Here is a 23,850-nt window from a genome sequence, read left to right as displayed (position 1 = left end):
TGTGTTTCCCCAGGTTCTCATTGCTTCCCACCTGCCCTCCTATGAGCTGCGTCACAACCAGGTGGAGTCCATCTTCCTGTCGGCCATCGACATGTACGGGCACCAGTTCTGCATTGAGAACCTGCAGGTACCCACCAGCCTTCCCTCCTTGGCTCCCTGCTTCCTTCTCACTGACCTTCATGTCCCAAGGTCCTTGTGGCTTTAAGTTGTATTGGTCTGGTGTCCAGCTTTCCCCTGTTTTTTGTTTTCATCCCTATGCCGATGTCGGAATCACCTCATGCTGGTTCTGCACCTTCCTCACAGGGGACAGCGGAGGAGAGGGGCTGGTTCCTCCCTCTGGTCACCAGACATGAGGAAATGGAGTTAGGGGGGACATTCAGATTGGACATTAGGGAAAGGTTCTTCCCCCAGAGGCTGCTGGGCACTGCCCAGGCTCCCCATGGAATGGGCACAGCCCCGAGGCTGCCAGAGCTCCAGGAGCATCTGGATGAGCTCCTCCCATATGGTCTGGTTTTGGGTGGTTCTGTGAGGAGCAGGGAGTTGGACTCAGTGATCCCTTCCAACTTCAGGTTTTCTGTGGTTTAATATAAAAAAGTCATAATCCTTCATGAATAACAGCAAAAGCTCAGAAATCAGAACAAGCCAGGCTTGATTTGGGTTTTTTTCTTTTTTTGCCTGATCCTGGTTGCAAGACAGAGTTCTCTTTTAAACCTCTGCTTAATGTGATCTTTTCTAGAAACTCATTTTGTCTGAGACATCCATCTTTGATGTGCTTCCCAACTTTTTCTACCACAGTAACCAGGTGGTAAGAATGGCAGCTTTGGAGGTAAGTTTATTCCCATTTAAAAATAATAGTATTTTTAATTTTTCTGTGGATTTGGTTTGTTTTGAGCACTGCCACCCTGCAAGATCCAAGAGAGCTGTAGGTTATGTGTAATTGTCTGTGCTTGGAATCTGGCATTTAACAGCACTAACATTGATAACTGAGTGAAATTTCAAAGTCAAGTTATATTTGTGTGAAGACTGAGGTGGTTGAAGGGAGAAGGTGAAGCTGCTGTCAGAGGACATGATCATAATCCTGATGGTTCTGGCCTTCCTCAAAGAATAGCTTTAAACTCTGGTTGAGTTAGAGTTTATCTAGCTGCTCATTTGGAGGTATCTGTTGAGTTTTCAATACTTTTGAGGTCTCTGGTGTGTTATTTGCCCTCAGCCCAGTGCAGCTGATGGAGTTCTCTGTCCCCAGGTGTACGTTCGGAGGGCCTACATTGCCTACGAGCTAAACAGTGTCCAGCACCGCCAGCTGAAGGACAACACCTGCGTGGTGGAATTCCAGTTCATGCTGCCCACCTCCCATCCCAACAGGTCAGATCACCTGCCTCTGGAATTGGAGATTCAGGAGGGGCTTGTCCTGCCCTGGCAAGGAAAACTTGCAGTGGGATTGGTGGAGAAAGGGGGTTCATTTAAGCATGATACAGTTTTCATGTATTTTCTGGTTTTTAACTTCAGCTTGGGGAGTAACTTATCTCTAGAATGTCAGTTCTAGCTGAATCCTGAGCCTCCCAGAAAATGCAGTTCCAGACAGAATAATCAACTAATTGGAATCTTAACGCAGAACAGTCAAACAGTCTCTGTGCTCTTCCTGCCAGCCCTTTCTAACTGTCTGTGTGGCTCTACTTCTCCTTCCTGGCTTTGCTGGATAAGGTGACATCGTTTATAGCACATGATTTTTTGACAGAGCAGACCAGGATGAGAGCTTTATATAAAATTCTGGGGTTGGCATAGTTTGATTTTCAGGCAGTTTTGCATTTCTTGTGACTACGACCAAGAGCATCAACTCTTGCTGCCCAGAGAAGGGTGGCATCTCTAATTCATTTAAAAAAAAAGAAAACTTGGTTATCAGAACTTACAGGAACATTGAATCAGAGTGGTTTGGGTTGGAAGGACCTTAAAGCTCATCTCCTTCCAACCCCTTGCGCTGGAGCAGGTTGTTTCTGGGTGTCTGTGGGGTCGGTCTGTCCCGTGTTCTCCCCAGGAGGGTGGTGGAGCTGACGCTTGGGTTCATTCCCTGCTGGCTCCGAGGTCGCAGTGAGTCCCCTTGGCCGCCGGGTGCCACTGTTGGTCCGTGCCGGGCACCGCGGCCCTTTCTCCCTCCTTTGTCTCCAAACATCTTTTCCCTGGTTTTATTTTTGGTGGGGTCCAGTCTCGCTTCATTGAGAATCCATCAGTACCTTTTATGAAATGGTTTTCAGAATCTGGTTTGCTGGAAATGAATGGCTGTCCCCAGCCGGCCCCACCAAGCACTCCTGGTACAAATGGGACGTGTTTGGGCTCATCTGGTCCCTACATTTCTAGAATATTTGTAAATAATTGCATACTATTTTTAGTACCCCTTTATAATGCTCTCTTCCACCCTTCATTCTCCTCCGTTTCTTCTCTGCTGGCCTCAGTTACCTTTGTTGCTCGGGGATTTTTGGCCTGCCAGTGCTGGCCACTGCTCTGCTCTGTGCACAGGCTTAATCAGACAAGGTCAGCTGGAAGAGGAGAGACATTCCCTGCTCCAGGAACAGCTCTCTGTCCTGAAATCTCCTCTCCCCTTACACTGAATTGGCTGGGACAATGTTCTGAGCTCAGTTCTGCTCCTCAGGCTGCTGGGTGATGGGAAATGCAGCATGTTCCTTGTGCAGAGGGAAGCAGGGTCGGGGGCAGGTTCAGCCCTGCAGGGGCAGGGGCAGCTCCTTGGAGGTGCCTCCAGCTGCCAGGGATGAATTTGGCTGCTGGTGCTTGGGGCAGCTTCTTGCTCTCCCTCTGGGGTGGCTGGAGGGTGCCCAGGGGGAAGCACAGGGTGCCCAGGGGCTGCTGGTGGCAGAGGTGTTTGGGTTTAAGGAGCTCTGAAGCCACACCTGGTGTTAAATTCAGGACATGGAAATCTCAAAACTCTGACATTGTCCTGCTCAAGTCTTCTTTGTTGTTCTTGACCATGGTCTGTGTTCATCACGTGCTTTTCTGTATCTTTTGTAGCACAAATTCTTAGGCTGAAAAGTGAAAAACGCATTCCAAGGGCAAATCCCAAAGCCAAAATATCCCAAAATGTCCCTCAAGGCTCTGCAGGGCTGGTGAACCAGGAGCAGATGCCAGAGACCCCTGAGGAGAGCATTCCCTTTGGGAGATGCTGTTGTGTGATGCCACACATTTTTCACTACTTCCTCTGATATTTTTAAACCCTGGTCCCCTTTGTGAACCTTTGAGAGCCCAATTTTACTGAAGCAATATTCACGTAGAGAAAACAGCAAACTGATAATGGTTTAAATTCTAATTAGGTTTTAAAATTTATGTTTAAATTCTTTGTTATTGGTATTTAACCCTGCTATGCCTTTACTTACTTGTGGCAGAAACAATCCCAGTCACTCTTGAGCTGCCTGATCACAGCTCAGGCTCAGACTTTGTATTTTTGGCCATGGAAGGATTGCCATCAGCTGCCCACAGGGAAGCAGAGAGGACAGAAAAGCTGTTAAATCTGCTGACAAAGGCACAGAAGTGCAGCCTGCTCCTGGTGGGTTTTGTGGGCAGAAACTGTTCGGGGAATTATTTGTTTAAATTAACAGAAAATGTCCTAATGTAAGAATCCCCACTGAATGGCAAGGGAAAGTCACAGGGAGAAAAATAGCTTCTAATGGGAATCACAGAGGGCTTTATGGATCCATCAGCACTCCTTGTGCCCGGTGCAGGGCAGATGAGGAGTGTGGTGTCACCATCTGGCAGCAAATGGGGTTTGTGAGCCCTCTCCGAGCAGAAATCCAATCTGGAGGCTTGGATCCAAGGGGATCTCTGGGATGCCAATGGCCACACGCTGCAGAGGGGACTGCAGACAAGTGCTGAGTGCAGAGCCTTGCCTGGGGATAACCTGCCTCGTGCAGAGGCCTGGGGAGAGGAGATGGGAGGAAGAAATGAGCCCTGTTTGGAGCTGTGCTTTGCTCCCCGCTTGTTCTGCCAGCCCTGCTGAGCTGGGAAGCGGTGGAATATTGACTGGTGCTCAGAGAGTTCAGCTGCCTTTGTGAGGATGGCAGCCCAGGTGACAGACACTGAAAGGCCTTTCTGAGGTGTTCGTGAAACAGGCCTTGCCTAATCTTAGCTTAAAATCTTCTGTTCAAAGAAACATTGTGTGTGGAGGAGAGGGAATTATAGTGCTTTTTCAACAAAAGTATTTCTTTCTAATCCCCTCTCCTCTCCTGCTTTCCAACAGCCTTTCTTATGTGTGAAGCTGTAAGGTTTAAATTAAACTGGGACATTGTCTGCTGTAGCCAGCTCTTGCTGCTGCCCTGCTCCTCCCAGAGCCCTGCTCCTCCCTTCTCTCCAGCTCCCCCAGCCAGGGTGTTCAGCTGCTCCCTTGATCCCCCCTTCCCCAGTAACAGATGTGCTGGAGGACCAGGAGGGAAGAACTCAGAGGCGAATGTGCTCCCACAGAACAGATCCCTGTTTTTGTCAGAGCTGGATGTGCCCCATGTGTCAGATGCTGAGGCAGGTGCTGGCAAGGAGACTTAGAGGTGCTGGCTATATCCTGATTTTGGGATGTGGCAGGGATAGCCCAGGGCTCTACCTTCTGCTTTGTTGAGCCCCAGAGGAAACTGAAACACAACCCAGCCTGTTTTGGTCCCTGTTGCCTCAGCCATGCCTTCCCAACCCCTCTGGGCACTGAGCCCACACCTTTCCTCTGTCCCATGGAACACCCCCAGCTGCCACATTTGGCCTTGAGATGTCCTGAGGGAGCTTGGACCAGGATGTACCATTGGAAGGAGGAAGTGAGGAAGGTTTTAGCACTGCAGATGAAGTTTTGATGATGAGCCTGCTTAGCTGTAAGGCAAGTGTGACTTTGGGGACTGGACAAACGAGATGTCTGATACCAGCTCACCCTGCTTGCCTCTGGAGCCGGGAATGCACACACTCAGCAAACCTGGATGTAGAGGCAAATGCCTTGTCTGGGTTGAATTCATTCTTGGGACTACATCCTGTTGTCCGTGGTGCTTCCAAGGGTGGAATTCAAGCCTAGGTGTGAGTTGCTCTGTATTTCATCAACATCACCAAACCACAGAATGGCCAGGGGTGGAAGGACCTCAAAGCTCATCTCATTCCACCCCTGCAGTGGACAGGAACACTTTCCACTAGACCAGGTTGCTCAGAGCCCCATCCAAGGGTATTCCCATCAGTATAAATGTCTCAACGATCTTGTGCTTGGTTTTGCCTGGAATCTCCTCCCTCTGTGCTTGTGGATGTTTGTTCATGCCCTCCTTGGACTTCGGTGTTGCTGATTTCAAGGCTTAAGAGTGGTGCATGATCTCTCCTTTGATGTCTCCTGATGTTTTATCATCTATGGGGTATTTTGGTTGTTCCCTTTTTGTCAGCCTCTTCCTTAGCTTAAAGGCAGAAACCGTTTGGAAGGGTGAAAATCAGATTAAATATCCCTGGTCCCAAACAGTGCTTTTTTAAGAACCCCAAACTTGCAATTAGACTGTGTAGAGGTTTCTTCCTGCTATCATTTAACAATGATCTATTCATAAAATTTGTATTTCTGCCAGAGTGAAAGCATTTTCTGTGGGCTAGTTGCTGAAACAGCCTCTGGCATCACTCTTTGGATGCCAGGAGTGACCCAGCCGTGCTGCTGTGAGCTCTGACCCTACCTGGAGCCCCAAAGGAATAACTCCTGGGGTGTCAGGTAGCCTGAGGTCCCCTCCTTGTTGTGAGAGTGGTTTGTATAGGGAGGGAGGAGGGGAGAATGATTCCAGGACACCTGTAAATCCCTGCAGCGCCGTGCTGAGGTTTGATGTTAATTAGGCAGCAGGCAGCAGTAATGTGCTGCTGTTCCCTTGGCTTGCCTGCCTCGGAAAGGGCAAAATCTTCCAGCAGAGCAAAGAAGGGGTGTGGAAGGGGCAGCAAACTGAATGGAACGATGATAATTTTATGCAAATTGGACTTCTGTAGCAGATTCAGCTTGGCTGAATCACAGAGGGAGCAGAAGAATAAGGGAAGAAAGAGGGAGAGGAAAAACCCAATCAAAATGTATGGTTTGAGGCATGTTTCACAGCCTTCTGGTTAGATTCTTCTACAGGAATGAGGAAACATAAGAGGAATGGCACTGGTCAGAGCCAGTGGAATTGCTCTTTCTCCTGTGGTACTGCTGTTAATAACTACAAGTGGGTTATTGAGCCAACCTCTGCTGATTCCGCTTTGCTGCCTCATTTCCAAAGCTTTGCCCTGCGCTGGCACTCGCTCGCAGCTGGAGCTTTGCATGCATGGCCATGGTGTGGGGGGAGAGCTCCTGTTTGACACAGAAAAAGGGAAAGAAAGAGAGGAGGGGGCAAGAGGAGCTGAATTCAGAGTCACCGGGAGGTGCAGGGGGTGCAGGAGCAATGGGGACAGTGGAGCTGGTGCACGGCTGGAGCAGATCCCTGCTGAGATCGGTGTTGCTGGTCAGGAAGGGCCCTTTTGGGAGTTGAGGAGGGCTCAGGAGAAGGGCTGGGGCTGGTGTGGAGAGCAGGGTGTGAGGCTGAGGGCAGCAGTGCCAGTACTGCCCCATCGCTGTGCCCGTGTCACCCCTGGGCCTGGTGCTGCTGGGGGCTCTGACGTGGCCCCGGCTGCATGGGCTGGCCCTGGCGGGGAACCAGGGGATGGTTTGGGTTGGAAAGGACCTTAAAGCCCATCCAGCCCCACCCCTGCCATGGGCAGGGACACCTTCCACTGTCCCAGGCTGCTCCAAGCCCCAATGTCCAGCCTGGCCTTGGACACTGCCAGGGATCCAGGGGCAGCCCCAGCTGCTCTGGGCACCCTGTGCCAGGGCCTCACCACCCTCACAGGGAACAATTCCTTCCTGACATCCCATTTGAACCTGCTCTCTTTCAGTGTCAATCCACTCCTCCTTGCCTTGTTTCCCCCCCTGCCATTCCTGCCTGAGCCTCCTCAGCTCCGTATGGAGTGGCAGGAGCCGGTTCCCAGAGCACAGCGCCAGGGTGCCCTTTCTGAGGCTGAGCCGAACATTTGTTACACTGTTTTTTTATCCCTCTCTCTTCTGAAAACCTTCCAGGGACGGCTATGGGAGTGTTCCTGCTGGGGGTAGGAACTGCCAGTCCTCTTCCAGACTATTTTTTCCAACTGAAGTGGATCACATGCAGCTTTCCCACTCTTTGCCAAGCTCACAAAATAGTCCCAACCCCCTGAGGGCTCGAGGCCCGTTCTGTCCTGACCACAGGCTCTGCAGCACAGGGTCTGTCCCCACCATCCTCCCCCCCCAGATTAAATACTTGTGTTATTTACCATAACAGATATGGTTTTAGTTTTTATTGTCCCCATTTGGTTTAAGGAGGTTATGGGAATTTTTTGTGCCTCTACCAGTAATGCACCCAGCACATCACCTTGTAGTGAACGTGACTGTGCTGTGACCAGAGTTTGGGGACAGGAGCAGGGCAGGCAGTGTGACCATGGAATACACTGGTCATTGAGCGTGGAGACTTCATGCTCAGTAACTTGGGGTCTTGCCTATGGTCTAGGATGTCAGAAAAGTCTGTGGTTCCTGAAGGGAGGGGGGTGAATGTCCACTCACATGTTCCTCAAAGCTCTCCTTTCCATCTTTGGATTCCTGCTGATCCCTTTGCACAAGCCTCCTGTGTGCAAGGACTTTTTTGATTTAATCTTTGCTATTTTGCATGTCACATCCCAGCAATTTTTCCATCTTGCATGGAGCACTCTCCGGGCTGTTCCTGGTGTGGGCTGGGCTGTGCTGTGCTGCTGTTCTGCTGGTGTGAAAACATGCCCCTCACTCCTCTCTGCCTTGTGCGCATCACTAAGCCGTGGTCTGCATGCAAATATGGGGAGAGTCGGACTGATGTTATAAAAGAATTGGTAAAGTTTTCCTGAAATTAGCCTTAAGTTTGTTCTTTTTAGTGCTGAATGCTGAAAATGCAACGTATTCCGTGGTGCTGTGAGTGTTTGCTTTGTTCCTGCATTGTGGGAGCCTGTGCGTGGGCTGCTGCTTAGCCTGGAAGGTTGGCACTGAGGATTTGGCTTGTTTTCCTGAACCTGTTGCAGTTTTCCTGTGTGAGATGGTCACTATTTTTGTTTTTTTGCCTCTCTGCTGTTTGCTGTTCTGTCAGGGAGCACAAGCTCCCCTGCGGTCTGGCTTTGCACTTGGTGTGTGCAAAGGGCTTCAAGTGGGGACTGTGAAAGGGGAAATAGGAACATGGGGGTCCCTTGGAAATGCCAGGTGTTTTCCTGGGATATTTCACTGTTTGCATGTTCTCTGCATGGCCTGGCTCTGCCCATGGCAAGCGAAGTCAGGCGGTGGGTGCCTCCCCAGGGCCCTGGCAGGGAGTTCTCCCTGGCAGCTGACAAATTTGGGAGAGTCAATTGTAAACATGTTGCTGGTCTGTGCATCAGCTTGATGATGGTTCTTTATGATGGCTTTCACTAACCAGTCTGTGACTAACTGTGGTTGTTTGATTACAGAGGGAACATCCCCACGCTAAACAGGTACGGTACTCATCATCTTTTCCAATTTCAAAGGCAGACTAGAAAGAAGTAGCCTAATCCTGAATGTTTTAACATGTTTTGTTGTAGTGCCCTTCTCTTTACTTGGGAAACTCTCAACCATGACTCTTCTTTTTCCTTCCGTTTTCCTCTCCCTTTGTCTAAAACATGTTTTCAGCTTTTCTTAAAAAGAAAAAAAAAAATCTTTGTATGCAGCAGTCTTTGAAATTAAATTTGCTGGGTGACTCAGCTCATCTGCAGTATGGTACACAGCAAAGTGCTGTCCTAGGGTCCTTTGGGGCACTGGATTCCCAGTGTTGACCCTCTGGCAGGGTGTCACAGTGACCCCAGGCAGTTCCTCCCAGCCCAACCTGTTGCTACCCTGGTTTCTTGTCCATAGCTTAGAATTTGTCGAGGCTGTTTCACCTCCCTCACACCATAGATGAATCTACATCTCAAACAGCTGACAGCATGTTTTGTTGTGGTTTGGATGCTAATTTTTCCTCCTGTGTCTCAGTTGAAAAGTATTTCTTGTTTTAAATAATACATGAGAAATGTCTGCTGTCTCTTTGTTCGGTTCCTGTTCTGTGATAGTTTTTGTAATAGTTGTAAGAAACGTACACCAAGGCATGTCCTGAAAAATCCCTCTCTTTCAAAACGTGAATACCTATTATTTATTACGGCTTACAAACCTATTTAGGGAAAAATAGTAAAAATGGGCTTGGAAGTCTCACGGCTCTTAATCAGAGATAAATTGTGGAAACAGAGAGTGACTTTAGGCATGGAGAGCTATTAATCACACTGATGATACTTTAGACTTGTTAACACTGTACTTAGGGCCGTATCACAGTGCGTTTGGTGTGTGGAAAGGAAAAAATCTCAGCAAAGCTGGGAAGTGGCTGTGGCAGGAGTGCAGCTCAGAAATTAGTGTTAATTATTGTAGAGAAGGCAAACCCCAGCTGTGGTCACCAGAGAAAGGTCCTGTCTAACTGTGTGCTTTTCCTCGCTGTGTGAGAAACTTCCTCTGCCAGTCTTGACCATGGCATTGTGAGTCTTTAACAAACCATAAAAATCACAGAATCATTGAGGTTGGAAAAGACCTCCAAGACCACTGAGTCCAGCCTGTGACTGATCCCCACCTTGTCACCCAGCCCAGAGCACTGAGTGCCACGTCCAGTTGTTCCTTGAACAGAAAGGGTAGGAATGTGAGTGTGAGACTCAGTAAAGAGTTTTGCAGAAGTCACTGTACCACACTGCATTTGAGGAGTGCACATTATAGTTTGACCAGAAAAATAATGGAATCAATAAGATAATACAGCATGGTGTGCTTCAGCCTAATTTGTAAAAATGTACTGAACCTTTCAAGTGTCAAACCTTAGAACTGGTGCTGTTTGAATCATATTCCACTTGTAAAGCAAAACATAAAGACAGGAGGAAAAATAAGTTCAGCTTTGCATAGTGAGAATTCTCCTGCCATGTCAAGAAGTACCTGTTTAAAGGGATTGTAATGTTATTTGCTAACTCTGAGTGTTCCTGTACATTGAGGCAACATCCAGGTAAGGGCATTAGTGGCACCAGAGGCGTGGCAGGGGCTCTGGAGAAGGCTGAGAAATCCAGCATTTCTGTTGGATGCACAGCCACGCTCCAGCTGGTCAGAACACATGCCCAAACCTGCTCCAGGTGCTGTCCTCCCTCCCCTGTCCCTACTGACTGGGCTCTTGTTGACTTGCTGTCTAGAATGTCCTTCTCCTCCAACCTCAATCACTATGGGATGGTGCACGTGGCCAGCGTCAGTGACGTGCTGCTGGACAACTCCTTCACCCCTCCCTGCCAGCGGATGGGCGGCATGGTCTCCTTCCGCACCTTCGAGGACTTCGTCAGGTGTGTGGGCAGGCTCGGGGTTGCTTCTGTGGCCACCTCCCCACCTGGGCCCTGACAGAGCTGGCCAAAGGCTTTGCCAGGTCTAGAGTCAGGTTTAGACTGATCCTGAGTGTGTTTCCCTGCTTGGATCCCTGTGTGTGTGTGTCTCCTTGGGCTAACTGCAGTCTCAGGCTGCTGTAGGAGCCATTTGCAGCCAGAGGGATCAGCCTCCCGGATTCCTGCTGGCTGAGGACCATTTGGGAACGTGCTGATTGCTCCTAACGCTCTGTGGATGTGTGTGTGGGGAGTTCATTGTGCTTCCAACCTTTTGGGGTGGGCAAACGCTCAGCAGAGCCCTCAGCCTGCACCCAGGAGGTCTCTGACAAATGTTGGACGATCCAGACTCTGGTTTGAGGATTTGCCTCCTGATCTTTGAGCCCAGCAAGGGAAGGAGCCCTTTCCTCCCAGGACTGGTGGGTTTGGTTGCTGGGGTGCTCCATGTGCTGGCAGCAGTGTGGTGGTGACTGGTCCCTCCCTGGTGTATTCCAGGATCTTTGATGAAGTCATGGGATGCTTCTGTGACTCTCCCCCGCAGAGCCCGACGTTCCCTGAGGCCGGCCACGCTTCCCTCTATGATGAAGACAAGGTAGGGTGGGTTTTTTCTGGAAGGTGCTCTCAGGCTGGAAGCAGGGCTGAAGCTGGATGCTCCTCCCTGGCTGGAGTGCTGGAGGCAGGAGTTAGGAGCTTTGTGTATTTATGGCTGTGATTTGCTTGCTTGTTCCACAGCAGGTGACTCGGTGTAGGCGTCCGCTTTCCAGCTCTGGTCTGAAGCTACGGCTCAGCCTCTTGCTCTCCATGTAAATTTATTTTATGGCTTTTAGCACCAGCAGAATTACTGCATCCACAGCAGCGTAACTGAGAGTTTAAACCCGCTGTTAAGTCTCCAGACCTGCACTGTGCACCAGGATGTTGAGCTGCACCTTCACCCACCTTAGTCCTATGTCTGACTTGCTGTGTTTCCTCTCTTACACCCTTCCCAGTCACCTTAAATCCTGATTCTTCCCTCTGTTCGACCTCTTGGAACTGTTTTTAGGAGGAAAAGCTGAGTGGAGCTGCTCAGTTTTTGCAGTGATGTGGAGAACAGGTGCAGAGGAAGCGGGTGGTCCCTAATCTGTAGGGGTAGAGGTCCAGTTTCCCTTAGAGACACAGGCAGCTGCTCCACAAGAGTGAGAAGCTCTGCTGGAATATAGTCTGTGTCCAGAACAGGGCTTTGTTTTCCACTGATCCCTTGATCCTGATGTGTGTAAGCACTGTAGCCTTTTACAGAATATTACTGTCAACCTTAAAGTCCTCAGATCCCTCTCTTTACATCCCCCTCACCTCACCAAGGTAATTTCCTGTCCAGACTCACTTTTTCCCAGTTAAACACAGGCTCCTAAAGGCTGAATTTGTAATTGCTTGGAGCTCTAATGTAATTGATGTTTCCCCATTATTTAATGTTGTTGTAGATATCAAAACTCACACTGTTTTGCCCCTACACTTTGAGTGTGATTAACTTAATTACTTTTCTTGATGCCAAAGTCCTCTGCTGTCCTTGTGCTGCACCTGGTAAAGAGAGGCTCTGACCTTGTCTGGTCCTCAGAGTTGGATTCTCCAAAGGAAGCTCCTGTTTGATGTTTGTGGACATTGACTTCTGGGAAATTGCAGATTTCTGAGGCTGGATTTCCCTCACAGTTTTCCCTGGTGCTCCGCTGAGGTCATTTCCCCCAGGGCATCTCTGCTTTAAAGCTGGATTTAGGGAGCCTGTTCTGAGGACTGGCAGGAGTTGTTACCTGTTTAACTGTGGGGAATATTGTCCTTGCAGAGTGCCCGGGAGGAGCCCATCCACATCCTCAACGTGGCCATCAAAACCGACAGCGACGTCGATGACGACAGCCTGGCTGCCATGTTCAGGGAGTTCACCCAGAGCAAGGTGAGCTCTCTGCATCCCCCCTCTGGGTCTCTGGGGCTGTGCAGGACAGGTTGGGAAAAGTCTGTTTGTTCCTTAGGTTTGGGGGTTTTTGTTTGATTTCGAAACAAACAGATGTAACAGTTACATCCTTAATTTATCCCACCTCAAGCTTTCCCATTTCTTTGACTGGATGTAGCTGCACCTCTCTGAAACCAGCAGGTCACTGTTTCTCCTTCTAATCTGTCAGGTCAGGACTTCTTCCCTTAAAGTTTTGATGAGATGAAAGAGTTGGAAGGTTTTAAACACATCTGGTCCATCTTCAGTAGCTGTCTCCAGATGCTCTGAAAAATGTGTTCTATCCCTTTCCCTGGTGGTAAAGTTAATGTATGAGTAACAGAGCCATGGAAAATGACATTAAAATGTCCTGTATTTGTGTATCACCATGGTCTTAATGCCATTAAAATGTATTGTCCTTGTTTGTATGCTGAAGCCTCCACCTTATACGATATTCCTGGCACGAGGTGGAGTTATTTGGCATGTTCTGTTGCTCCTTCCTAAGTGTGGGATACACTTCAGAGTCCCAAATGTTGGTGCTGGCTCAGCTGTGAGACAGCCTGGGTTGGGAACAGACTCCTTGTGTCCACTCTGGGCTCTGCCTTGCACCTGCTTTTCTGGTGGTGTGAAGAACTCCAGCAGCTTGTGGAGCTGAATATCCCACCAGGAACTGGGATTCCTGGTACTGCACTGGTTATGGGAGCACTGGGGGAGCACCTCCAACTTCTCAGTGTGGAAGGTGGGAAGAAGTCCTGCAGAAATCAGGGGTTCCAAAATGGGAATGGCATCCATGTGGCTTCAGCAGCTTTTTGTCTCTTTAAACAAGGAAAACAATCAAATCTAAGAATTAAAACTAGTTCTGCTTTTCATCTGCTTGATCATGCTCCAGGCATTTTATGGGAGGGGATAAAAGGAAAGAAATAAAATATAAAAAAAAAAAAAATCCCAAACCACATTAAGCTATCAAATAGGTTGATCCAAATTGTCCAAATAATCTTCCAGTCCCAGCATGTTGTGTGTGGTTTTTTTAATAGAAATTAGGATCATATACTTGTAAATGACTTGTGGAGGAGATTGAGGCAGTCAGTGGAAATGGAGTTTCTCCAGGTGCTGATGGCTAATCGCTCTGTAATAGCTGTGGCCTTGCTGGGAGACCCACATTATTACCATGTAATCAGAATCCTGTTGCTCTGCTGTTATTGTCTGCCACTTGTGGAATTTTAAAAGCAATAACAATTTTTGCTTTTTAAATCACGGCATTATTAAAGTTATTTTCTTCCTCTTGCCATGAATATAGTCACTGCTGCTCATTTTCAAAGGGCTTAACCTTAGTGAAACATCACAGTCTGTGCCGAGAGGGGCTGGTTTGCTCCTGCTTGAGCTGAGCTGTTGTTCCTTTTTGTGTTCTTTGCTTTTAAATTAGAAAAGGGAGGAGGAAGGAAAAAAGTTTTAAGAAGAGGAGAATTACAAGATCTTACCACTTCAAAGGATCAGTGGTGTGGCAAATACTGATGGCAGCACTCCTGTGAGAGGGGGCTTAGGGGAATTTGAGGGAGAAGCAGTGAGAATGGATATTCTCTGATCTGTTTGAAAAAAATAACTGACACCTGCCCTGTATCACCTTTGCAACATAGAGTCTTGGACTCTCAGGATGGTTTGGGTTGGAAGGGACCTTAAGACCCTACCTGACATCCCATCTAACTCTTGTCCATCTAATTCCTTTCATGTTCCTCTCTGTCCATACAAAAAGTCCCTCTCCCTTCTATTTTAATGCCATTAAAGTACTAGAAGGTGACAATGAGGCCCCCCCAAAGCCTTCTCCAGGTTGGGAGCCTGGATGTGTCCTTTGGACTGGGTTATCCATGAGCTAGTATGGGCTACATGCTTCTGTGGGTTGGTTCCTTTAAAACTCATTTTCTGTGACCTTACCACATCTACGCTGTGCTCCCTTCAGAAAGCAATCTTGGCAAATGAACAAGGATATTTCCTGCAGGATTTGGGTGTGACTCCTGTGCATTCCTGCTTAGCCAGGCTCAGCTGGAACTCGCTGTTCCTGTGATTTAGCTCTTTACCTGCTCAGGTGTAAGGGATTGGGGTATTTATGCTGCTAAAGGAGTGTCAGGTGGGGAAATCCTCCCTCCGAGGAGGCTGAAGTGGAGCAGCAGCTCAGAGGCAGAAGGATCTGCAGAGTTTTTTCATTTCACAGAGGACTTCAACATGTTTTTAGTCTGTTCTGTTTCTGCTAGTCCAGTCACCTGTTTCCATCCTTGTTCTTACAGAAATCAGTCCTGATTGAACACGGCATTCGGAGGCTGACTTTCCTTGTAGCACAAAAGGTATTTCAACATCTCTCCTGATGCTCAGAACGCTTTGGTTTTTAGCTCATTATACCATTGGCATCTGACATGTTTTTTCCCCCAAATTAAATGCTGTATTTACTGTATTTCGTTCTCTCTTCACTGTTTTTTGTCCTCTAAAATTTGAGATGGTTTTCATAAATTCGCATAAGAAAATTAATTTACAATTGTAAACAATCTTGACACCTCTTGTATTCTTGAATTAATTGATTTTTGATTTTTAATCCTAATTGCTAGCTGTCTTCTGCTTTTTTTTTCTTCCTATATGTGTATGTTTCGTTTGTAAGGACTTCAGGAAACAGGTCAACTATGAGGTGGATCAGAGATTCCATGTAAGTAAAAAGGGCCTGGAAACACGGTGGCATTCCTGATGTGAGGCCAGGAGACGCACAGGGGGCTCTGGGCTTCTCATTTGGATCTCAGGCAGGCATTGAATGCTCACACTGGCGTCAAAGTGAAGTGTTGAAGTATTTATTTGAACATCTGACTGCAAACCCAGGCTGGGCCCGTGGCATTCAGAGGGGCCCCTGAGGTTCTGAGTCTCTCTCGTTACCTGGCTGAGCTCAGGAAGCCACACTAATAAAAATTCTGTGTGTTTCAGTGTTGTCTTCTGTTCTGAAGTGCAATTATCAGTGAAACCTTTGTATTTCTCATGTAGTGTGGTGATTTCTTTTGGCTTCTTACTGATCTTAAAATAACTTGGAGCAGTCACTGAAGGGACTTGTTAAATTTTGCAGAGTGGTTTTGTGATGTGAGAAATGTTTGATGCTGTTACTGCTGAGAATTACTCCCTTCCCCAGGGCTTGGGCATCACTGAGGGCTGGTTTAGGTGGCACTGTAAGACATAAACCAGGTTTTTATCTCGTGGGTATCTACTTTTTAGTGCTGGAAGTTATTAGGAGCCTTTGAAGTGCAAGAAATTCATCCTGTGCTCAACACAGCTGGTCTAGGAAGGTTTATGAAGGGAAAGCTAGTTTACAAATCAGCAAAAATAGTGTTTGAACCTGCGTGGGAGTCACCACGTAGGAATTGTTGCTCACAGTACAGGTACAGAGGTGTCAGTCAATGGCTTAGGTAAGAAGCTGGATTCTGTGGAGAGGTTTTTGGGACCTTCAGCAAGAAAATCTAGACTTTAGATTTAAAATAGGAAGTTTTAGAGAATGGAGTGGGTGTTGGGGGATTGAAAAACCAGAGTTGCTGAGTAAGTGCTGTAGGATGTGTCAGAGGTGAGGAAGGAGGCACAGAACAGAAGGAATCATCCCCCAGCTCTCCCTGGCCCCTCAGTGTGGTGTGTCATCTGGCTGTGAAGTTTGTGGAGCACCTCTGGGAGCTGCTCTGTCACTCTTTATTACTGTCTCCTATCCCAGCCCTTCATTACTGGACCAACTATTAACTTAGCCAGGGCCTGGGCTTGGGTTTGTTTTTGTTTTAATTACAGTCTATATAATTAGTTCCCAGCATGTTGAGGTAATAGAGAGTTGCTCCAGCAAGCTTCCAATTTCCTCATCTCATTAGGTTTTTAACGTGATTATTAGTATAATAATCAACTATGATGATTTCTGGTGTAGCTTTTCGCATTCTGCGGTTTGCAGGGTGTCTTGATTGGCTAATTTAGGCAAATTATTTTGATTGTCTTGATGATGGTTGGTTGATTAGAACACAGCAGGGGTATAATTCTTCCGCCTAGGAAATGGAGCACTCTTTTGGATTTTGGTACCAGAGCACTGAGGATTTTTGTGTGTGTGCACATCTAATTACGATATTTGCCCACCACACCAGTGAGATGCCTTGGAAGCAATTCCATTAGTGAAGGAATGAGCATGGAGATGGTGGGAGAAGCTGGCAGCATGCAGAGGAGGACAGGTAGGAGGGATTGGGAGAAGTGAGGAAACATGAGGTTGTTTCTTAGATGATGCTCCCAGACAATGAGCGTTTCGGGTGAGCCTGAATTTCCAGGCAGTATTTCTTGTACCACTGGTTATTTTTGAAGAGATTCCAGGCAAACTCAAGTTATTTTGCTCAACTGAGAGTCATCAGGTGAGGTTTGGGGACTGTTTTACTTAGGAGGGATGGAAGATGACTGACTAGAATAGTACTTTTAGCCCTAAAATCTGTGTTGCTCAGTGGTGGCTTATACACAATCACTGGCTGTCACACCGACTCCCACTGGGGTTATTCATTTTTCATGGATAATGGAACGTGAGCCAGAAATTCAGTGACTCCAGGTCAGGTTCCCTGGTTTTTGCTTACTAAGACAGTTCTGGCCAGTTGTGTGTGTCCCTTCAGGTCACCTTCAGCACGGGCAGCTGCTGTTCTCATGGGGTGCAAAGCACTGACCAAAGCTCCTCTGCCCAGTAAAAGTGTAATTCCAGAGGAGTGGATGGGTTTGCCTGGATGGAACTGGAGGGGCAGGATGCTGTCTAGGCTTTCTCTCTTCCTCGAAGACTTGTACAATATTTCAGAAAACTCTCAAGGCTCTGCCAGGGTTTTATCTGTGCAACAGAAAACTGGAGAAACTGAGTGGTATTTGGGGGACTTCTGTAATGTTTTTGCTGCTCCATGCAGGAGAATAAAGTTATTTGATTACAACTCCCATTTTTCCTTGGGAAGAGAGTATATCTGGCAGTAATGGTATGAAGAGAGCTGCAGAATAAAATCATTGTTCTGTGTACATCTGCATCCATAACCGACTGTTCACATCACTCCAAACATTTCCACAGGAAACTTAATCATAACAGAACTAGAAAAAGTTTCCCACTTCTCTCTGGGCACCTCCATGTTGTTGTCTGTTAATAACTGACAATAATAATCTAAAGCAAATCAAGTAGCCTCTGTTGCATTAGTGAAGGCAGGTTTAAGCTGCCTCTGCTGTCTTCTTGAGGGTGACTTGCTTTTCCACCACCTTTGTAATGTTGCAAAAGTAGCTGGGAATAACTTCTGTCACTTCCTGTGCTGTGGTGCTGCCCCAGGAGCGGCCTGAGGGCACTCTGGGGACATCAGTGCTTGCTTTGGGAGGACTAACACTGTTGTTTTTATTTTCAAACAGAGGGAATTTCCAAAGTTCTTCACATTCCGTGCCCGGGATAAGGTGAGTTGGATATTCTTGATACTTTACTCCAAGTGTTGGCTTTATCCTTCTTTCATGCAGCGGCTCCTTGGAAGCAGGGCAGTGATTCACTACACAGAATCAGGACAAAACCTTCTGGTTTCTGTGGAAAAGAGGGATTTTTGAGGGGGATTAGTTTGAGAACTTGCTGTCCTGCAATTTGTGTTGTGCTCTCAGCACTTCAGCAATCTCACAGCTCCCAGTGCCAGTGACTGCGTGAGAAGTCTGGGTTGGAGTATTTGAATTTCTTGGGTTTGAATTAAATATGGAATTTCAAAAGGGGTGTTGTCGAGTTCTTACCCTCAGTGTTTCACCTTTTCAATCCACTCTTTCCCCACCCTTTGCTGTGTCCGTGGCCGCTGCAGTTCGAGGAGGACCGGATTTACCGGCACCTGGAGCCAGCCCTGGCGTTCCAGCTGGAGCTGAACCGCATGAGGAACTTCGACCTCACGGCCATCCCCTGTGCCAACCACAAAATGCACCTGTACCTGGGGGCAGCCAAGGTGGAGGTGGGCACAGAGGTGACAGACTACAGGTTCTTCGTCAGGGCCATCATTCGGCACTCGGACCTGGTGACCAAGGTGAGTTTGTCCCTTTCCAAGGTGGTGCATGAAACCCGGGGTCAGCCTAGGGACCTGCAGGATCCAAAACTGACCATTCCCTGTATGCAGTGCTGGGGGTTGTGCCCTCTCCTTGCTGGTGCTGCTCTGCAGAACCATCCCTTTGACATCCTGGTATTCCCATGCTCCACGGAGATTTTTTCAGGGGCCCAAGAGAAGAGTCAGAAATCCTGAGATTTTGAGGCAACAGTGGCTTGCCCTGTCTGGTTTCAGATTTACTCTGAACTAAAGGAGGGCATGAGGCAGCCAGGTGTGGGATCCAGGCACTGGGAGCACTGGCTCTATGCTGGGGATGGATCTGCTCCAGGGCTGCACATCCTGTGATACCGATGGGTTCTGTTTTCTCCGTCACATCCTTCTGCAGTTTTCCAAACCTTGCATTTCTGGGCTGTGATTTGTGAGTAAAAAGTGAATGGTTTGTTGGCAATCTCTGGCAGGAAGCCTCCTTTGAGTATCTGCAAAACGAGGGAGAGCGTTTGCTGCTGGAGGCCATGGATGAGCTGGAGGTGGCCTTCAACAACACCAACGTGCGCACGGACTGCAACCACATCTTCCTCAACTTCGTGCCCACCGTCATCATGGACCCCTCCAAGGTGGGAGCTCCTCCCAGCTCGGGGCTGGTTGTCTTTCCAGGGCTTCACTTGTCAGAACTAAATGATCTTTGTTTTTAGAATCACAGAATCATGGAATGGTTTGGGGTGGAAGGGACTTTAAAGCTCATCCTATTCCAACCCCGACACCTTCCCGTATTCCAGGCTGCTCCAAGCCCTGTCCAGCCTGGCCTTGGACATTTCCAGGGATCCAGGGGCAGCCACAGCTTCTCTGGGCAGCCTGTGCCAGGGCCTTCCCACCCTCACAGGGAGCAATTCCTTCCCAATATCCCATCTAACCCAGCCCTCTGGCAGTTTAAAGCCATTTTGTTGTGCAGCTCAGCTCCTCTGTGTAAACTGAGGGACAATGATTAGGAATGTGTTTTGTGTTTGAAACTAAACCTATTTTTTCATTGTGTGTTTGAGATAAACAGTTTTAATAAGGAAGCAGATGTAAATGCCCCTCTGTTTATTACAGAAGTCCAGATTCCATCCAAATAAAACATGAGATAAATTAGGAGCTTAAAAGGAATCTGTAAATTCAGCTACAAAAGTGCCTCATTTTCAGTCTCTGATACAAAACCACAGAGATCAACGTTATAAATAAATGAACATTAGGCTTTGTAGATGCACAAATGAAAGTGTTCAGGCATAAAGGATGTTTGTGGTTAGCACAATCACCACAAAGCAAGTCCCAAGTCCAGGCTGAATTTAGCTGGAAATCAGCATTCAGTTCATGGGTACCCAAAGATGAGAGCTGACCTTTCCTGAGGAGAACAACTGAAAGTTTAAAAAGATGAATTGGGTATCAAAATAACTCTCTCTTGCTTGCTGACTTTTAAATCATGATTAAAACTTGGTGGCTTAAGTCGCTCTTGTATGAACCTTTCCTGGCGTGTCCAGAGCCGTTGGTTCCCAGGAAATTCAGAAGAAGCTGGAACATTCATCCCTGGAAGTTGAGCTGCCCTCAGATACATACCATGACTTTTCCTTGAGCTGCTGTGCAAAAGAGGCCTTTTTTGGGAAAAATGTTTAAGCCAGCCTATAAATTGCCTTCTTTTAATATGCGCTTTGCCCACAGTAGTATTTTATAAAGTTTAATAGAAGAGCAGAAGGCCCAGCTCCAAGTGGTAATTGCTTTGTTGATTTAAAGCTCCGTGCAGGCAGGGAAATGTGATTATTGTGCATACAAGGGCTACAGAACTGCTTGCCAAGGGTTTGGCTTCCCTGGATTCTGTAGTTCCCAGGTGTGAGAGATGCCTGTGGAGGGGAGGCAGGGGGTCCCTGTGCTGGGGTGGGGTGGTTGGACATGATGATCTTCAAGGTCTTTTCCAACTTACGGATTCTGTGATTCCATGTGCCATGAGGAAACAGGGATGTGAATCCAGCACTGTCCCACTACATCAGTAGTCCCCAGGTGGAATTCCTGCCTGTCTCAAGGCTTAGGATGAGGAGGGACAGGTCACCGAGGTCCTGTAACTGCCCTGGGCTTGTGCTGATGTGTGACACTGCTTCTTCACCTTGGAGTGGTGGGATCCAGAAAGAATCCCAGAATGGTTTGGGTTGGAAAGACCTTAAAGCCCAACTCATTGCACCCCTGGCATGGGCAGGGACACCCCCCACAGACCAGGCTGCCCAGGGCCTGCTGAGGGACCCCTTTTCCCACGCTGCAGATCGAGGAGTCGGTGCGGTCCATGGTGATGCGCTACGGGAGCCGCCTCTGGAAGCTCCGTGTCCTCCAGGCCGAGCTGAAGATCAACATCCGCCTGACTCCCACGGGGAAGGCGATTCCCATCCGCCTCTTCCTCACCAACGAGTCGGGATACTACCTGGACATCAGCCTGTACAAGGAGATGACAGACTCCAGAACGGGACAGGTATGTCCCTATGGATCCGGGCTTGGGTGACAAAATTGGGAAGGGGACACGTTTTACCTGATGGAGCTCTTCTGTGCTTTGTGGTGTTTCCAGGTAATCACAGAATGGTTTGGGTTGGAAAAGCTCATCCCATTCCAACCCCCTGCCATGGGCATGGAGACCTTCCCCTAGAGCAGGTTGCTCCAAGCCCCATAATACATTTCAGTGTAACACAAAATTGCCGTTCAACTTAGCCAAAGCAAGGAGAATGTAAAGATAAACTTGCAGCAGCAGATGTGAAAATGTGATCAATTAAGTCAATCAAGTCTTCTGGTTGTTTTTTACATGCCCTCAGTCATTTGGGCAGCTGTTTTCCCAAAAAGTTTTCCTCAGAGTGCTCAAAAAAGTACTTGAAAAGGAATCACTGCTGATACTCATCCTGTAGGCTGTAATAAAAAATATTATTAATTATACATTCCCCTGAGTAGATAGAAAAAAATCTGTGAACTTGTCCTTTAAATCCTAAAGATATAGGGAATGACTTGGGTAGGATGATGTAAAATTATGGAAGGTGCTTTTATATCATTTTTATGAGGGGTAATGGGCTCTTTTGTAATGGTTGTGGCTGTTGTGGTATTTCTGTTTTTCATGGCGCAGGAACAGTGTGGTTAACTGAAATACCTACATATGCTAAAATCCATGGAGCATGGGATGCATGGAAAATATTTAAATAGAGAAATGTTTACATCTCCCTCTGTAATCATCTCTCTGCCAGGCAGGAGAAGCAGCAGAATAAATCACTTGGGCACTGTGAATGTAGAACACAAAGTGCTGAGTCACCTTTTCTCCCCCTTTTCCATTTAATTTTTCCAGCGAGCTGCTGCCCATGGAGTCCATCCAGCTCTGAGATCCCAGAACAGATAGTGTCAGTGTGTTTTACCTCGTTCCTGCCTTTGAGGGGGGATGAGGAAAGAAAAGAACATTTTAATAATCTCCAGCAGCTGAGCTTAACCCTTGAGTTGGGTCAGTCACTTGTGAAGGTCACGAGTGAACTCTGAACTGATGGACTTCATTTTTTAAAGCTTGGGGAATGGGCTTGTGTGTGTATGGCTTTAGCAACTTTTCCAGTATTAAATTTGATTTGTTTTCCAGAATATTAAACCAGGTTCTAGTAAAAAACCATACTGATATTTTTAGGAAACTTCCCCCTCATGATGAAGGTTTATAGGATGAGTTCAGATCCATGGATTTTGTCCTGTGTTTTCAGAGGATTCTTTTAAACTTAGAGAAATCTTTTTTAAAAATTCAGATATTACTGATGTGCTATGTACTTTCTGACTTCTGAAGAATGGGAAAATGGCTTCATGGTGAGAGAATGACCCTGATCTCTTGTTTCCCAGTAGTGATAAGTAGTGATGCTCAGCACAGACTTCTCCAGTTCCCTACAGAGCTGCTGTGGAGCTTTCCAGAGATTTAAGGAGAATTGGGCCCCAAGTGCAGATCCTGACAGATCTCAAGACAGGCATTGTCACAAACACTTGTTACCCTGCACAAATGATTCTCCCATTAAAGAAGCTGCTTCCCAAATCAGTGTTGGTGCAGACTGAAGAGAGCATAAGCGGCTGTTTTTATCTAAAAACAAAAATAGGCTGTACTGAATTTTGTGGAATTCTTCAGTTAATTCATCTTCAATGAGATAAATTCTGTTAAACACATCCTAATCATGTCCCTCCTGCCAGGTGTGTCCCTGTTAAGCAGTGTTTGGGCCGTTTAGGGCATTTTTATCCCGTTTTTATCTCCTCCTGTTCCTCCTCCATCGAAAAGCTTCCCTTCCAAGTCCTGCCTGCCTGGAATATATAGCGCCGTGAAGCGCAGCAGTTGATAATTCATGTTGCTACTCTGGGAAAATCTTTTCAACTTACAATATCAAAACTTCAAGCCCAATGACATATGCAAGTCTTGACCCGGCTCGCGGGCGCAGCCGGCGGAGCCGCGGATCCCACTCCATAAATAACGGAGTTCTCCGGGCTGCTCCCAGCTATCACCATCCGTCAGGGCAGCTGCTGGGGAGCAGGAGCTCATCTCGGGCAGGGGTTTGTGTGGGGGCCGTGGCTCTGTGCACTCCCTGCTCTGCTGTGGTGGGCAGCCAGGCAGGGCTGCCAGGATGGCGCAGTGACGGGCCCGAGGTGTCTCCAGGGGCAGCAGTGTGTGATGGAGCACCACGGGGCTGTGCCAGCATCAAGGTGTCTCCAAAGGGCAGCAGTGTGTGATGGAGCACCATGGGGCTATCCCAGCATTGAGGTGTCTCCAAAGGGCAGCAGTGTGTGATGGAGCAGCACGGGGCTGTGCCAGCATCGAGGTGTCTCCAGGGGCAGCAGTGTGTGATGGAGCACCATGGGGCTGTGCCAGCATCGAGGTGTCTCCAAAGGGCAGCAGTGTGTGATGGAGCACGGGGCTGTGCCAGCATCGAGGTGTCTCCAAAGGGCAGCAGTGTGTGATGGAGCACGGGGCTGTGCCAGCATCGAGGTGTCTCCAAAGGGCAGCAGTGTGTGATGGAGCACGGGGCTGTGCCAGCATCGAGGTGTCTCCAGGGGCAGCAGTATGTGATGGAGCACGGGGCTGTGCCAGCATTGAGGTGTCTCCAAAGGGCAGCAGTGTGTGATGGAGCACGGGGCTGTGCCAGCATCGAGGTGTCTCCAGGAGCAGCAGTGTCTGATGGAGCACGGGGCTGTGCCAGCATCGAGGTGTCTCCAGGAGCAGCAGTGTCTGATGGAGCACCATGGGGCTGTGCCAGCATTGAGGTGTCTCCAGGAGCAGCAGTGTGTGATGGAGCACCATGGGGCTGTGCCAGCATCGAGGTGTCTCCAAAGGGCAGCAGTGTGTGATGGAGCACGGGGCTGTGCCAGCATTGAGGTGTCTCCAAAGGGCAGCAGTGTGTGATGGAG

At 48.0% G+C, this 23,850-nt stretch overlaps 1 protein-coding gene across 8 annotated transcripts in view; it reads left to right on the top strand.

The window, feature by feature from the left end:
• The window catches only part of ACACA (acetyl-CoA carboxylase alpha), a 102,908-nt gene that overhangs the window by 35,733 nt on the left and 43,325 nt on the right, over nucleotides 1-23,850 (top strand). For 5 of the 8 annotated variants that reach the window (XM_010402305.3, XM_039562970.1, XM_010402306.3 and 2 more), the window contains 13 exons: nucleotides 14-127; nucleotides 737-826; nucleotides 1,244-1,362; nucleotides 8,491-8,514; nucleotides 10,249-10,392; nucleotides 10,921-11,017; nucleotides 12,236-12,343; nucleotides 14,656-14,712; nucleotides 15,021-15,065; nucleotides 17,780-17,821; nucleotides 18,205-18,420; nucleotides 18,897-19,052; nucleotides 20,723-20,926. In XM_010402305.3, coding sequence (XP_010400607.2) covers nucleotides 14-127; nucleotides 737-826; nucleotides 1,244-1,362; nucleotides 8,491-8,514; nucleotides 10,249-10,392; nucleotides 10,921-11,017; nucleotides 12,236-12,343; nucleotides 14,656-14,712; nucleotides 15,021-15,065; nucleotides 17,780-17,821; nucleotides 18,205-18,420; nucleotides 18,897-19,052; nucleotides 20,723-20,926 — 1,416 coding nt within the window. The remainder of the gene's footprint in view (nucleotides 1-13; nucleotides 128-736; nucleotides 827-1,243; nucleotides 1,363-8,490; nucleotides 8,515-10,248; nucleotides 10,393-10,920; nucleotides 11,018-12,235; nucleotides 12,344-14,655; nucleotides 14,713-15,020; nucleotides 15,066-17,779; nucleotides 17,822-18,204; nucleotides 18,421-18,896; nucleotides 19,053-20,722; nucleotides 20,927-23,850) is intronic. The other 3 variants (XM_010402301.4, XM_019287523.3, XM_019287524.2) reach the window with 3 other exon arrangements.

Source organism: Corvus cornix, chromosome 19 (genome assembly GCF_000738735.6).
Source record: "Corvus cornix cornix isolate S_Up_H32 chromosome 19, ASM73873v5, whole genome shotgun sequence".
Taxonomy (NCBI): domain Eukaryota; kingdom Metazoa; phylum Chordata; class Aves; order Passeriformes; family Corvidae; genus Corvus; species Corvus cornix.
Note: the sequence above shows the minus strand (reverse complement) of the source record. Positions and strands in the feature narration are given on the sequence as shown.